At 42.2% G+C, this 17,721-nt stretch overlaps 1 protein-coding gene across 1 annotated transcript in view; it reads right to left on the bottom strand.

The window, feature by feature from the left end:
• TNFRSF18 (TNF receptor superfamily member 18) overlaps positions 1-16,386 on the bottom strand; it is a 36,731-nt gene extending 20,345 nt beyond the window's left edge. The window contains exons 1-4 of the mRNA XM_073585314.1: positions 16,008-16,386; positions 10,372-10,515; positions 6,312-6,405; positions 5,191-5,291 (exon numbers count right to left, since the gene is read on the bottom strand). Coding sequence (XP_073441415.1) covers positions 5,191-5,291; positions 6,312-6,405; positions 10,372-10,515; positions 16,008-16,251 — 583 coding nt within the window. The 5' untranslated portion in view covers positions 16,252-16,386. The remainder of the gene's footprint in view (positions 1-5,190; positions 5,292-6,311; positions 6,406-10,371; positions 10,516-16,007) is intronic.
• Positions 16,387-17,721: the final 1,335 nt, after the last annotated feature.

The following is a 17,721-nucleotide window of genomic DNA, read 5'->3' as shown; positions in this document are numbered from 1 at the left end:
ACTGTACTGGATTTAGATTGCAGCAGACCTCTGTCTGTGCGATGCATACCTGTCTCTCATGATACAACTAGTTGGTACATCACATATCCTCCCCCTCTGTTCAAACCAGTGGGGATGAACACATGATCACGAGCCAGGACCCCAAGAAAGGACATTCCTGTCGTCTCGAGCTACCAGTCGAGGGGACCCTCTCCATCTACTATGAGCTTTGGCTCCTGGAACATGATCCCTCATCATCACTTGATTCATTAGAAAGCTACCGTCCATCACTGTCACCAACTTCCTTTTTGTGACAAATGCGGCATCAGACTTTGTCATCTCACAATCCCGAGTCATGACTTGGTGAGACCTCCCCCACCCCCGGTGGTCAATACAGCAGTGTGATCCCCTTCCCTCTGTGTATACGGTCAGGACCAACTCGGTATCGTCACATACACCATTAGGTCTCTTGTCTAGGACCCTCAGGATGGGTTTAACAGGGTATACACTACCCATCAACCTAGTATGCCCACTATCCTCAGGACGTTTTCGAAAAGCACTCAATTTGCGTCTTTCTTGATCTCCATGAGACCACTTGTCTCTAGCTTCTGCTGTGGCCCGTCTACTACTGGCCGTGTCACTTGAGCCGCTTTTTGTGGCACTTGTTCCATCAGCAATGGGATTATTTGCCGTCCTTGTTGGGCCCTTCCTTACTGTACTCCTTTTCTTTCTTAGAGTCACAGTCACCCCCGAAGTCTGTATCACACGCCACAGTATGGTGAACCCCCAAGTCGCTCTCTAACTTGGTATCAGCTCCACTCTTTTTAGCTACTACATCAGTACTAGTCATACTGTGGTACACTTCAGGTGACGTCAGGTCACTAAGTTGGGTAGACGCATACCTTCCTCTGGTCACCCCTACATCTGAACCAATCAATTTTGGGAGGTCTTACTGCGTTAATGTACACAACCCCATCTGCAGAGAGCACTTCATCCTCCTGCTGTAGAGGAGCTTCCTTCTCCCACAAGTCTGAGAACAGCCTAGAGTCCTGGCCTATTATCACAGGTTAAGTTCGGGACTACAGCGACATCTTGGCTTGCAATGTCCCTGGCCTGGCTGTCTTGAGGACCACCCTAGCCACCGGACAGTCCTTAGTGCTCCCATGGATGCAGATGACCCCGATCTTACTTTTAGGTATTGCGTATACATTGGGAGCAGCCCTCATTAGGGTCACCGAGCTTCAGAATTGACCAGTCCGAACACATGCTCTTCATTCATCTGCAGTGCACACCCACGTAACCCCTTGCCAGGAGGGTAGTTCAAATGGCAAACTGGACTCACATAGTACAATTGTCCCTGGCAACAGTCCGTCTGCGCCACCCCTTTGACTTCGGGATGCTCCATCCTCTTTTGGGCAACAACCACTTTCTGGGACTTGGCCCTTTTGGGCCATTATCCCTTTTAGGGCCACCACCCCCTTTTGGGCATCTACCCTCTCTTGGGATACTGCCCTTTTTTGGGCAACCCAGTCTATAGGGGATACTTTCTGTGGACACCCCACCATCTCCTGTGGTTGCCCACGGATCACTGAGTGATAGAACTCATAGAGAGCTTAGCCACTTCACCCAAGGCTGCTTCCCTTCCCAAGGCTGTCGCTGGACCTCCTGGCATCTCCAGTTGTCAAACCCCTGCCTCTGCACACTGATCCACGCTGAGCATTCTGCACAGCTCCTGCTGTGGTCGCTCTTGGTCCTGGGATGCTCCTCTGAGCCACAGCAAACCTGGGTTGAGAGCATTGATAAACTTCGTAACCCCGCCGAGTTACAGCCAGATGCTTTAATCTTCGTGGCTCCTCCGAGCCACAGCCATATGCTTGCTTCCGCCTGTGCTGTTGCAGCTATCTCATTGCCCCCAGCAACCAGGCTGCATAGCTGCAGAATCCAGGAACATGTAATTCGATCGTTGCACCCAGCAGCCGAGCTTGTAGGCCTCGTCTGTTGCCCCTAGCAACAAGGCTACAAGAGTACCCGCATTCTCCAACCAGATGTGACGTAGCGATCACTCAGCGGGTTAGAGTACACTCACTTGGCAGCGATATTTAAACAGCAACAGTTTCTTTATTTACTTAAGTCCATTTCTGGGTTATTATATTACCTAAACCATGGTAGGCCATGTAAGTCTCCCATAACCGACATACAGTCTATTTCAACTGCGGTTATGTCAGCATAGATCAATAACTGACACCCTTCAGTTCACACAATTCCCCATGCTCTGGGTTACATGCTTAACTGTTTTGCAGGCTTCACAGTCTGGCTTTATCTTGGTCCTGTCACTAGTCTAGACACTCATTAGCTCCATGGACTTCCAGGGTTTCAGCCAGCTCCAGACTCACACATGGCCTTTTTTTCCCTTTCTGCCCATGTGGTGCAGCCAGGAAGTATATAGGACCTTTTTGACATCACAGGAACACACCCCCTGGGAGGTATATGGTTAACCAGCCCCACCCATCACTTCCTTGTTAACCCTTAAATTCAGCCCTAATCAAATATACAAGTTTGTGGGACAACAAGACCCAGCAAACTGTCCTGGATTTAGATCGCAGCAGAACTCTGTCTCCGATACATACCTGTATTTCACCATACAACTAGATAGTACATCACAATATGTATACACAATAAACATTAAATTCATATTTGACCCAAGTATATGGTAGAACTAGGCATACGCCTAGATGAAAAAAATAGTTAAGACCCACTCCACAGCAACTCTAAATAATATGTTGGTAACGGGTATGTTTGGTAGACCCCCACTGTAACGTATGACTTTTTAATATTAGATTTTACACGCAGGAGATTGTAGTCTGTTAGTGTAGGTTTCCATCAAAATGTAAACCTTGGCACTGTCTTCTGTGGCTCTTCCTTTGATTAACCTGCAGGTTGTTTAATTCCATATCCAACACCTGAAAAACTTTCCTAAAAAAGCTAACCATAACATACACTCTAAATTTAACCATAAGACTTACATTTGCAAAATATAGCACTTTCCTCTTTCCTAAACACTATTTTCCTTACCACCTGTCTCAGCATTGTAAGACCACCTCACATTACCTAAACACCCCATAAACTCTAACCTTTAATTTAAAGGGAATCTGTTACCCCTTTTTTCGAATATGAGCTGCCGGCACTGACATCAGGGGCTTATCTATAGCATTCTGTAATGCTGTAGATAAGCCCCACGATGTCACCTGAAAGATAAGAAAAAAGAGTTAGATTTTACTCACCCCGGTGTTCGGTCTGGTCCGATGGGTGTCGCCGTCCGGTCCGGCGCCTCCCATCTTCATACGATGCCGTCCTTTTCTTTGCTGCTTGTCGTGGCTCCTGCGTAGGGGCACTGCTCTATTCTGTTGAGGGCAGAGCAGAATACTGCAGTGCGCAGGCGCCGGACCTCTCCCGGAGCCTTGCCACTGCAGGACTCTGCTCTGCCCTCAACAGGGCAGAGCAGTGCGCCTGCACAGGAGCCACGACAGGAAGGGAAGAAGAGGACGGCATCGTATGATGATGGGAGGCACCAGACCGGACGGCGACACCCATCGGACCGGACCGAACGCCGGGATGAGTATAATCTAACTCTTTTTTCTTATCTTTCAGGTTACATCAGGGGCTTATCTACAGCATTACAGAATGCTGTAGATAAGCCCCTGATGGCAGTGCCGGCAGTTCAGATTCGAAAAAGAGGTGACAGATTCCCTTTAAAGGCAAGAACTAGTCTCTTGACTCACATTGTAAAATCGTAAAATATACTCGATATGATGATTTTTAGTCCATCTCCTCTGGCTCCTGCACTTGATAGGTTTCTCCCTGACAGATCTGACAGACAGGAGGCAGAGTAAAAGCTGTGTAAAGCTGCATCTTATAGGCTACTACAGTATAAGCTCTATTTAGCACTTTCAGATACTATAGACAGGCAGGGTAAGTGATGGGAGTTTACACTGACACTAATCATTGTATAGATTCCCTCACTGTATTTCTATTTTCTTACTAAAGACAGAAATTAGATTATCAACTATCTGTGAAACATCTAGAGAAACAAGGACTGCAGGGTGGGGAAGCATTAAGGTACTGTCACACTTAGCGATGTACCAGCGATCCCGACCAGCGATATGACGCAGTCAGGATCGCTGGTGCATCGCTAAGTGGTCGCTAGTGAGCTGCCACACAGGCAGATCTCACCAGCGACATCGCAAGGGTCGGGGGTCGCTATTTACCTGTCACATTAGCCGATCCTGACGTCCTCCCGCCCGCATCCACATGTCGCTCGTCGGCGCCACAGGAAGCCCAGCAGGAAGCGCCCGATGAGAAATGGTCCAGGACGTTCTCGCGCGATCAGCGATAACCAGCGGGGGAGCGGTCGTAGGTAAGTATCAGACACAGCGATATCGCTAGCAATATCGCTATAACGTCACAAGTTATAGCGATATTGCTAGCGATATCGCTTAGTGTGACAGTACCTTTAGAGTCTTGTTAGATGGGCTCTGATAAGTTAAGGGGAAAACAGAGGCTGACCTCCTGTCTTTACAATAGAGCATTTAGTGAATTAGTGATTAGAACAGAGACAGAGTTGCGCAAATTGATGGATGCAAAATATATAGATGCATCTGAGCTGGAATAAAACATATTACATAGCTGCTGAGTTCTCCTTGTATGTGCAAATTAGGCGGTGTTAATTTAGCTCAATTTATTTCAAGTAGTTCTGCATCTTTTCCCACAAAACGACAGTAAATATGAGTTTCAGTTGATACAACATGACCAACGTAATCGGTTCCTTTTGGTTAATTCCCATTATTGTGTATCATTTTCTCCTAAAAGCATCTATACTAATTAGATCAAAGTCAGCCTAACCTACCCACTTATTGTTTATGTGGAGCCTCCTGAATATCCTCAGACAGATTACATTGAAGAATGTAACGATCAGGCGATTTAACCTCAAATGCCTGATCATTAATTTTTGAGAGAAGATAAGCCACTGCCAAATAAATCTAGCAGCGGCTTTTTCATAGAGATCACACAATGCTCGGCCAAGCCAAGAGTTACTGTGCTTTATGGAGTCTGGCGAAATAGCCGTTGGCTGAACAATTGTTTGGCCAATAGTTACCTAATGTGCATAGCTGCAGAATCGAAAATAGATCTTGATTAAACCATTGTCACCTTTACCTTTGTTGCCTTCGACAAGTGGTGCGCTTGGTTTACTCTCAGCTTTCTGGGTTGAAGACATAGAGGAGTAATTTCTACTACTTTCTGTAATGGAGATTTGACTGTAAATAAGAAAACAAAGACTATCTACATATCGCTGAATGCTTCTGATAAGAATACAGACATTTATTTTAGATCAAACACTAATGTAACTGGTTGACCGTCGTTCTGATTGCAGAGGAGCATGTTGCCCATTGTGTTTTGAAAATGTGGTCATAATATTGTGTAGAAAAGCATTATTTTTGCTCTATTCAATCAGTGTCCTACCTGCTAATTTAATGGATAAAAGTCTGCAAGAAGTTGGGGTCAGATGGAAAAGCATATGTCTCGCTACATATACAGTAGCTTGCTGATTAAAAATATGCTATCAATTTGTGTACTGGGCTTCTGTGCAGACCTCCAACATTTTCAGACTGGAAGCAAAAATCTGATCCTGCAGACAAGTCTTACTCCTTTACATGGCAGGTTGGGATGTCATGCCACAGCTCATCTAATTCATGATGAGATGTGTTCTTTATTATGCCAGAAATTTTACTCCAGTCTTGGACTGGAGTAAGATTTCAGGTATGACGCATAGAGGTACATGCTACTTCTTAGACGCTCCTAATTCATTAAGAGGCATATACCTCTTAATAAATCAGAAGCATCTGATTCCAAAAGGCGCTGAGAAAATCACCGTATGGTTAAAGGGATAGTCTGGATTTTTTATTTTTAAATTCCCTGAGAACAGCAAATGGAATAAAAAAATATTCATCACAGCTCTGGTGGCACTCATTGATTCTGCAGCGATGATACTACCTTCATCATTCATGGGACTACTGAGCCACTCACTGACGTCAGAATGAATGTGCATCATCTCTAAGGTCAGTGATTAGCTGCAGTAATCACATGAATGATGGACATGTTGTCATCATGCAGAAGTGGCAGGGACCGCCAGAGCAGGAGCATTGCCAGATGGAGTTATTTTGATGCTCTAAAGCAACTTCCTCAAAATCCCAGACAATCCCTTTACCAAACTTGGAAATAATCTTACACGTTCCATATTCAAAATATGGTGACCAGAACTTATGATATTCACTCACTCTTCTCCAGGCTTGTAAATTCCATTTTTTTCATTAAAAGGTGTCCTAGGCGAATTCTCTTCACAATAATACTCATACACTGTGCTCTCCTTCTCTAGAAATGAATAGACATGATGAGTCTTAATTAAGATTCATTTACCCCATGCACATAATGGAATTGTACTGTGGGGAAAAAAAGTATTTAGTCAGCCACCAATTGTGCAAGTTCTCCCACTTAAAAAGATGAGAGAGGCCTGCAATTGACATCATAGGTAGAACACATCTTTGAATGTCAAAATGAGAAAACAAATCCAGAAAATCACTTTTTCTAATCTGATTTATTTTGCAAATTATGGTGGAAAATAAGTATTTGGTCACCCAAAAACATTCAAGATTTCTGGCTCTCACAGACCTGTAGCTTCTTCTTTTAGAGGCTCCTCTGTCCTCCACTCATTACTTGTAGTAATGACACCTGTTTGAACTTGTTATCAGTATAAAAGACACCTGTCCACAACCTCAAACAGTCTGACTCCAAACTCCACTATGGTGAAGATCAAAGAGCTGTTGAAGAACACCAGAAACAAAATTGTAGCCCTGCACCCGGCGGGGAAGACTGAATCTGCAATAGGCAAGCAGCTTGGTGTGATGAAATCAACTGTGGGAGCAATAATAAGAAAATGGAAGACATACAAGACCACTGATAATCTCCCTCAGTCTGAGGCTCCACGTAAGATCTCACCCCGTGGGGTCAAAATGATCACAAGAACGGTGAGCAAAAATCCCAGAACCACACAGGGGTACCTGGTGAATGACCTGCATAGAGCTGGGACCATCATAACAAAGGCTACCATCAGTAACACACTACACCACCAGGGACTCAGATCCTGCAGCGCCAGACGTGCCCCCCCTGCTTAAGCCAGTACATGTTTGGGCCTGTCTGAAGAGTATTGGGAGAATGTCATATGGTCTGATGAAACCAAAATAGAACTGTTTGGTAGAAACAAAACTCATCGTGTTTGGAGGAGACAGAATACTGAGTTGCATCCAAATAACACCATAGCTACTGTGATGCACGGTGGTGGCAACATCATGCTTTGGGGCTGTTTCTCTGCAAAGGGACCAGGACAACTGATCCGTGTACATGAAAGAATGAATGGGGTGATGTATCGTGATATTTTGAGTGCAAACTTCCTTCTATCAGCAAGAGCATTGAAGATGAAACGTGTATGGTTCTTTCAGCATGATAATGATCCCAAGCACACCGCCAGGGCAACGAAGGAGTGATTTGTAAGAAGCATTTGAAGGTCCTGGAGTGGCCTAGCCAGTCTCCAGATCTCAACCCCATAGAAAACCTTTGGAGGGATTAGAAAGTCCGTGTTGCCCAGCGACAGGCCCAAAACTTCACTGCTCTAGAGGAGATCTGCATGGAGGAATGGGCCAACATACCACCAACAGTGTGTGCCAACCTTGTGAAGACTTACAGAAAACGTTTGACCTCGGTCATTGCCAATAAATGATATATAACAAAATATCGAGATGAACTTTTGTTAGTGACCAAATACTTCTTTTCCACCATAATTTGAAAAATAAATCTTGCCAAATCAGACAAGGTGATTTTCTGGACTTGTTTTCTTATTTTGACTCTCATAGTTGTGGTCTACCTATGATGTCAATTACAGGCCTCTCTCATCTTTTTAAGTGGGAGACTAAATATTTTTTTTCACACTGTACATACATGTACACGGCACACACTTATACACACACATACATGGCACACATTTATACACACAGGTACAGCACAGTGGCTCAGTGGTTAGTGCTGCAGTCTTGCAGCACTGGAGTCTTAGGTTCAAATCATCCATGATCAAGCAACATTTTAATCAATACATCCTAGAATCATATTCAATTTCACAACTGGACGTGTTGAAAAATAATGTTCTGTGCTGAGATAATCTTATAAATGTGCCCCTGCTGTGTACTGTATAATGACTGTGTCTTGCAATGCAGAGCTGCTCCAGTTCATGGTCGGCACACCACAGCTCCTGGCCAGGGGAGGAAACAAATGAGAGCATAAAGTCATTACAGTCTGGTATAGCAGCTAATTCTTTTTGTGAGATAAAACATTTCCTTGCCAGTTTAAAAACAAGTTTTACCACACAGAAAGAATCAGCCGTGATCCCGTGCTGCTCTGTCTTTATACTCTTTTGCTTCCTCCCCTGCCCAGGAGCTGTGGTATGATCAGACCATGTTCCTGCACAGTCAGACACAGCCATTACACAGTACACAGCAGGGGCACATTTATAAGATTATCTCTGCACAGGAACATTTTGTTTTAACACATCAAATTGTGGAACTTATTACTAATCCAAGATCTATTGATTAAAATGAAGTTTGTTTGTGGGAAAACCCCTTTAGGCTTAAATTTGTCTCATCTTTTTTTCAAGAGATGAGGCACAATTTCCATAGTCAAGCATGGAACTGTACTAAACTTCTCAGATGCTAGAATAAGACCCTACCAACATATGATAAGAAAAACATTTTACTCCATCATGACTGGGGGATTTTTCATTTTCACGCTCTTTTTTTATTATTCCCTTCCTCTAAGAGCCATAGCTGTTTTTTTTTAACATATTTTGTGACAAAATATATGTATGAGGGTTTGTTTCCACAGTTGTACTTCGGAATAATGCCATTCATATAATGCATCAGAAAATAGAAACAAATCCAAGCGGGGTGAAACGGTGAAAAATAAAGCAAAATTCCACCACTGTTTTCGGATTTTGTTTTTACGACATCCATTGTGCTGGCAAAATAACTCTACAGGTCATTATAATTACATTGATACTGAACTTGTAAAGTTTATTTATTTTTTAAGTGAAAAAGAAAAGTTGGAAATTTGTGAAAACCAAAACAATTAATTTGTGTCTTCATTTTCAAAGACACATAACTATTTTTTATTTTTCTGTTAATATAAGTATGTGAATGTTTGCATTTTTGCATAGGGAGCTGATGTTTTTATTAATACCATTTTGGTGGGCATTTGCTGTTTTGAACACTTTTTATTGCATTATTTAAGGAAGGTGTGGCAACTCTTACAGGAAGAGGCCGGCTGTTTGGTGTGGGCTCTACTTTTATAAGACTCACTATAAACCTGCACCCAACATGTGATGTACAAGGACATCACATATTGGGGAAAAGGGAAAACTGATGTTTTAGGTGACTTTTCTAAATAAGCTGTCACGTGTGTACATAAAGAATGACATTAATTCTGTTTTTATACAACTTGTTTCCTGCATTTTCACCAGTTTTCCCTCTCCACAGGCTCTAATATTCAGTTGTCTCTGAGCTAATAGGTAGAGATTATAATGTCTTACAGAGAGCAGAGATTATTGCCCTCCAGCCTCTATCCATCACATGTTCAGAAGCAGAAGTAGCATGGAATACATTATACAGACACCATACTGAGCAGTGTAGCTGTGAATCCAGCACCAGAGGGAGATAAACATTTATTAGAAAGCTGCAGCACCATTGGTATATGTCTGTGCATCTTTCTGCTCCTCTCTCCACCTTTTCTATCCAGAGACTTCTACAATCAACTGTAATCTCATCCATCTACTCTGAGCTGACAGACTAGTTTTGAACATCGAGGATTTTAACAGTCTTTAAGAATAAATAATGAGTTTAGAAATGAGGGAAGAAAAGTGGAAATGACTCAAAAATTGAGAAAGAAGCATCATTTTCTGCTGAGGTATATTACAAAATTTCTTATATGTCTTGGATAGAGAATCCTTCTATTATTAACTAATTGATTGCATTGGCCACAAATTTCCCCTACAATTTGTATTGTAATTTGGATCTGAATTATTGGAGATTCAGTTTGCGCCAATTCTGCAAGTAAGAGAATTTGATGAGAATTGACGGCACGAGTGTCGGCAATCGATAAATCGTGCCCCTTACTCTGCCTGCCCCTCAACCCAGCCCTCAACCATTTAGAGAAGTCTGGTGGCCACCTCTATAGAAACTATAATAGCTATTATTTTCTGTTTTCACTATTCTAAAAGTCTAAGGGAAGAAACATTACCCGATCTCCTGAGCTGAGATTTCTTTTTACAGTCTGGCAACTTTACACATGAATTGCAACTTTTAGAATTACAGCCAAAGCCTTGATTGCAGCGACACTCTTCTAATAGATGGTCTGAATTTCGACAAGCAAGGGATTCTTCACCTGCAAATAAAAATACATAGATTTAATTTCTACAGTGCTAGACAGATTTGCTGTTCGGGCATCTAAAGTTGGATAACAAAATCTTTGCCATCCATAGTGGTGGCTTTCATGGCTGACACAGTTTCTCCGGAAACAATATCGTTAAGAAGAAATAGTTGAATAGAATTTTTGGGGTTATTTTTTGTATTATAGACAAATTTTTAGTCCCCACTTAGAGAAGTTGTCCATCTGTTTTCTTTTCTCCTCTGGCTCTCCACTGTAGCCATCACTGGATGTACCTTACTTGAAGAGGGAGCTAGGAGACCAGGGGGCACACCCAGCCGTGCCGAAGGACAGCGGAGTTCTGGTAGGTGAGTATAATTTTTTCTTTTATTATTAGATGACCATGAGCCACTTTTTAAAATGAAAAAAAAATCGATGGCCAATATGTCAACAAATCAAACTCCAATACATAGTAGCGTAAAATACGTAAAAATGTGCATTGTGCCTGCACCTACATGCTAGGATATTAGTGTAGTTTAGAGTTAAGAAACAACAGACGAGGTACAGTGAACAAACATTTAGGAAGGTGACCATCGAGTCTTTGGCTATTTTAGTCTATTTGTGTACTCCTTCCCTGTTTATTAAAGGGATTATCCATCAGATTATGAGGCTTCGTATGACCTCACAGAGTAGCTCTTGGTCTTACGCTCTGCTCTGGATGGAGCGTCACTGCTGATGTCATGCTGATTGACAGCTGGCTCTCCACGCTTAGGCAATGGAGACATCTGCAGTGACGCCCTGTGAACAGAGCAGAAGAAAAGAAGATTCTTTATTGATGTGACTTCATGGATGAAAAAAAAAAAGAGTGAAGTTGTATATCCCGGGCGCTGTCAAAGGTATCACGAATCTTGAGAATATAACAAGTTTATTCATGGGCACATGCAATACATTTTGGAGTTGTTTTGACTCCACTTTTTTGTTCCTTCACTTGCTCACCACCCATCTGGTGTGACCTCAGTGGTCAATGCAGCAGCCTTCACTCGGCTCTACTGTTTCACATATTGCGTCGCACACAACCCATCTAGGTGGGAGATTCTTTGTCAGATGTGACATCACAGGAAGATGCAAAATTGCTGGCAAAAGTGGTCAGCGATGGTTCTGATCCGGCAGAGATCGTCACCGAGAAACACAGGCAGATAGTTATCAACAACCAGTCAGTACGTTCTTAGATCTATAGATAAAGATAAGCAAAGTCCCAATAACACTTTTTAAAGTTGGGTAATCCCTTTTGGGATTGACTGTTTCTGCATCACCTGTAGACTGTAATGAAGAATATCATGCACATGAACCTCTGTTACTGGATCAATTATCTTCCTTTGTTTATTCAATTAGGTTGTTGGAAGTTGACATACAGAAGCCTGTGTTCAGAGCATGAAAACATATAAAACTAATACAACAATCCATTTGATGTATACTAGCAAAATGGTAAAATAATCGTCATATGTAGCAAAAATCAGTATAGAACGTTGGGGTCCATGTCCTGAATTTCATATCCTATTGACAGAAATGTCAGGTTACATACAGTATGTTGAAAATGCTCCTCCTTCTCCAGCTGGAGTCCGGTGGTTCGGAGGCATCAAACGAGGACACATAATAGAAAATATAGCTGCTCTTGAATGTCCAGGAATGTGTGATGACAGTGCTACTGTGGAGGTTGGATGTACTCCAATAAAATAGATCAGACCAGTTACGCTTTTACAGTCCAACACTTGTTTCAATTGTCCATGTTGTTGGGTGAATCAGACACTGGTGATTTTTTTTCTAAAAGGTCATTTTACATCTATGGCTAGCCGTACTTTTTCTGCCCTAACACATAGACTGGTAAGAAAATTCCCCACCCACTAATTCTGAATTACAGACCATCAAGCTTAGAATCTCTGCGCATGATTCGAGGTAAACAGATAGACTTGGGACTGAACCACAATCAGCTGGAAGTGATTGACGTGGCAGCAAAGTCCCCTGAAAACCTCTAGAAAGTTATAAAAATGTATACAATAAAAAGTAGAAGTTTTCGCATTTTACAGTCCTCTTTATAAAGCGCATTATTTCCTAGTGGTTTACCACAAAGTAATGAGGTCAATGGTTTATGTATATAATGTAGATTACCGCAATAATGTGGATATTACCTAGGCTCATACAATGCTCAGTACATCATATATGCAGGAATATAACTATGGACCTCAATATAATAGAGCTGATGGCGTAACTACAAAGTTATGGGTCCCAGTGCGAACTTTCAAATGGGGCCCCCCATGCCAAAATACACTCACATCTCCGCTCCGTACATCTCGTACACACACGGCTCCGCTTGGTCCACCTCATACACACGCGGCTCCACTCCGTCCACCTCGTACACACGCAGCTCTGCTCCATACACCTCGTACACACGCGGCTCCACACACCTTGTACACCTCATACATAAGCTGCTCCGCTCCGTCCACCTCGTGCACACACAGCTCCGCTCCGTCCACCTCGTGCACACGCAGCTCCGCTCTGTACACCTCCTGCACACACAGCTTTGCTCCGTACACCTTGCACACCTTGTACACCTCGTACATACGCAGCTCTGCTCCGTAAACCTCTTACATACGCGGCTCTGCTCCGTACACCTCGTACATACACGGCTCTGCTCCGTACACGTTGTACACCTCGTACACACGTGGCTCTGCTCCGTACACCTTGTACATACGCGGCTCTGCTCCGCACACCTCGTACACATGCGGCTCTGCTCCATACACCTCGTACACACGCGGCTCCACTCCGCACACATTGTACATCTCGTGCACACGTGGCTCTACTCTGTACACCTCATACACATGCGGCTCTGCTCCGTACACCTCGTACTCACGCGGCTCTGCTCCGTACACCTTGTACCCACGCGGCTCTGCTCCATACACCTCGTAGCCACACAGCTCTAAACCGTACACCTCGTACACACACGGCTCTGCTCCATACAACTCGTACCCACACGGCTCTGCTCCATACACCTCGTACCCACACGGCTCCCCTCCGTAAACCTCGTACACACACAGCTCCGCTCTGCACACCCCATACACACACGGCTCTGCTCTGTACACCTCATACACACACAGCTCTGCTACATGCACCCTGTAAACCCCTCCTGACCCCACACAGAAACTTTACCTCATCCAGCATCATGACAACCAGTACAGCAGAGTCCTGCAGACAATGAGGCCCCTGACCATGTGACTCTTGACTCCTCCCCTCCTGTGACCTCATCACAGGTCCTGTGTGCACAGAAAAGGACTTCATTGCAGGCTATCTGCAAGGGCGAGGATGGGGTGCATGGGGGGGCGTGGCGGCTAAGTGAGGGCTGCAGGGGGGGACTATCCCACGAGAATCGGGACGGTTGGGAAATATCATGGTCTGACCTGCCAGACCCCTTACTCCCCCCTGGCCCAGTCGCAGTGGCGACCGCTGCGAACCTGGTAGTTACGCCCCTGGCTTATGGATAGCAAAAGGTGGCCCTTTGGCCCCTGAAATGCCTAAAGAGTAACCATAATATACATTTTTATGTATATTTAAAATCAGCAATACACATGAAAATATTGATTTTTTCTTTCCAGGAGTTATTTTGCAATGGTGTTCTAAAATGTCACTACATAGTAGCGTAGTTTCACATATAGCTGTGGGAGTAGGGGTCCGGTTGTCCAAGACAGCCAAATTCCCCATAGAGAAGACAGAGATGGTTTATTACCTTCTGTGCCTTCTCAACTGCTGTAAATGCAGCATTGAACAAGCACTGTGTATGCCATAATGAGAAGCATGGATTACCCTTCATCCTATTTGCATACCAGTCATGTGATCACTGTATATAGGGAGGGAGCAGGAGCTGCTGGGTCATAAGTGACGAAGACAGTTCTATTAGGCAGACAGCAAGCTGCATTTCCCCTGCAACTGGGGTAATATACCAGCCCCAGTTACATGAGAAATAAGATGAAAAAAAATGTAAATCACCTCCTCCCCAGGTTAAAGGTCTTGTATCACCTTATGTGGGGTGCAATGAAAAATAAAATTAATTAAAAAATGTAAAAAATGCAAGGGAAAAATAAATTAAAATAATAAATGAAAATGCCACTGTCAATCCAAATCACTGTTACAAGCCCCATCCTGATATATAAAAATAATTTTTACAGAGAGAGGAACTAATTTTTAAATGTATTTTAATTGTTATTTGTGGAGAAAAAAAAAAAAAGGAAAGCAGACACTTATTTTCATCACTTTCCTACTGATATCAGCAAAAAAATGAGACTACATCAGCAACATAAAAATGAATCCATGTGAATCACGAAAAAGGACGCAAAAATTATCTAAATGTCCAAAAGAGAGAAAAATATATAGGTTTTTAAACTACATGTATGAAAAAAATATTCCTGTTAGGAACCCAGGGGGTAAATGGTCAGATTTGGAACTGGTTACACAAAACTTGATGTTTTGCAAAACTTTACATTTGGTACATATGTATAAGATTTCTAAGGTGCAGGTAGTATATAAACACATTCTGAAAGATCCCATACATAGAAGATAAAAATGGGCCGATGATCGATCGCCCATCAATGACCCAAAATGCATCACAGATTACATTGGTCAATGTTGGATTTTTTCCATCTGATGATAGAACTAGTACTGAGCATCTGCAAAAAAAATCCCCAGCATTATCGACCAGTGTTCATTGTTCGGTTGTCTGTCGAAATGAACAATCAAACCACTCGATAAGGTCATAATCGACCATTTGGTTCAACTTTAATCTAATGTGTGTGTGCTTCATAACAAGTAAAGCTTCAACCAGAACATTATTCATGTTTCTAGAAATTGCCACTGGAAATGGATAATTTATTTTAAATGAGCTTCAATAACACCATGGCTCAGTAAGTTTTTCTTTTATAAGATTACTACTAAGCGTCTGGTATAAGATCTATAGACACAGTGGAGAATTCAGGTGTGAAGGCATGTGTATTGCTACTTGACCTATAAACTAATACAGACTGAAAATTGTGGAAAATTAAAGTATTTCACAAATTTACTTAGAGGGTTATTCTCATTTTATACATTTGTGGCATATCTACTGTATATGTAAAAACAAGTAGAGTAAATTCAACCAATGAGACCATCATTGGTCTTCACGATGAGACGATGACCCTTGAGGTCCTTTCTAACATTCTATGATTCTATGATTTTCCTTGAGAATGGGTCTCCTTCACTTATTGCTATAAGTGGAGTCAGAATTTCCATACAAATGAGTAGGAATTCCAGGCACTTGTCCACTGACAGCCGTATGCTTCAGGAAACTATTCTTAAGATTCATTCAGGTCCCATTGGTGAGATACGATTCTATTATACATGTAAAAATTTACATTGGCATGTAAGATGGAAGCAAAATAGCATTCAATTTATGGCAATGTAAATCTTCATATCTAGATGATACTTACTTTGCTCACATGGCTGGCAGCATAATGAACGTCCGTTCATGGTCACCCTAAAATAATCCTCAGGGCATTTCTCAGCAGCAACTGTAGCAATGCCTTCCATAAGTATCACACACCACAGTGCCATCAATAAACCCATCCTCCAAGTAAAACCCATTTTCATGACTCTCAATACACAGTTCAGAATCACTCTACGAGTCGCTGATGGAAGGTTTGCAACAAATGTCAGTCTTTTATACATTCTCATGGTGGGAGGAAGCTTTAAGAGTCACACAAATTTCCTGTGTTGGTAAGGAGGAAGCCACAACCGAAAGGAGCTGAAAAGCAGCAAGACAGCAAGCAAGGAAAGTGTCTAGCAGAGAGTCAAAGTATTGCCTCCCTTGAGAGTGAGCAAGAAAAGCCCCCCATAGAAGTGCCTAGTGGAAAGAATGAGTCTGTGAATTGTGATATGCCAGTGCACTGCCAGCTAGAGCTGAGTTTGGTGGTGTGAAATAAAATTGCAAACAAGCTGGAGAAGTGCATAGTGCTTGGAAGTCATGCCCAGAAGAGGTGGCATATCAAGTTTCTGAGTGAGAACTTTAGAGGCAATTGGAGCAGAGTTAGGGTGTGTGCACACTATGCAGATTTGCCTGCAGAATTTTCTTCACAGAATCTGCACCTCTTGGCAGAAACCGCAGGTAAAAATCCGTGCGTTTTTTATGCGGATTTTCATGCATTTTTTTCATGCGGATTGTATGCGTTTTTGTAAGCTAAATAAAGACATGTTATTTAACAAAAAAAAAAAAGATTTGTGATGTTATTTCTGGTCCAACCTCCTCATTTACATTTGTCCAACCCACACTCCATTACACACACAGATAGATGATGATCGATAGATAGATATGGGATAGATAGATAGACAAATTGATAGCTATATCTATAGATATATATATATATATCTATAGCTATATCTATATCTATAGTAGCATATGGGGTAATAAAGGGGTTAATGTCACCTTTGATTGTAAGGTAACATTAAGCCCGGTGGAGAGGCGTCAATAAGATACCTATCCATTATTAATCTTATAGTAATAAAGGGTTAAAAACACACACATAAGAATAAAGTATTTTAATGAAATAAAACATGACACATTTTTTCATTATTTTTATTGTACACCTAAATCCATTTTAAGCCCTCGTCTCATGTAAAAAAAATTAAGAAAACAAACCAACAATATACTTCCTGTCCGACATAATCCCATTAATAACAATTGTCCCACGACGATCTCCCCTATAGAACTGTCACGTCAGCAGATGTGACCTCTCTATAGGCCTATCTATATCTATAGTAGCATATGGGGTAATAAAGGGATTAATGTCACCTTTGATTGTAAGGTAACATTAAGCCCGGTTAATATTGTAGAGGTGTCAATAAGATACCTATCCATTATTAATCTTATAGTAATAAAGGGTTAAAAACACACACACATAAGAATAAAGTATTTTAATGAAATAAAACATGACATTTTTTCATTATTTTTATTGTACGCCTAAATCCATTTTAAGCCCTTGTCTCATGTAAAAAAATTAAAAAAACAAACCAACAATATACTCCCTCTCCGACGTAATCCCATTAATAATTATTGTCCCATGACGATCTCTCCTATAGAGCTGTCACATCAGCAGATGTGACCTCTCTATAGGCCTCTGATGACACACTGACCGGAGATATCCCTCC

This window comes from Dendrobates tinctorius, unplaced genomic scaffold (genome assembly GCF_039654945.1).
Source record: "Dendrobates tinctorius isolate UK_male_01 unplaced genomic scaffold, ASM3965494v1 ptg000086l, whole genome shotgun sequence".
NCBI lineage: Eukaryota > Metazoa > Chordata > Amphibia > Anura > Dendrobatidae > Dendrobates > Dendrobates tinctorius.
Note: the sequence above shows the minus strand (reverse complement) of the source record. Positions and strands in the feature narration are given on the sequence as shown.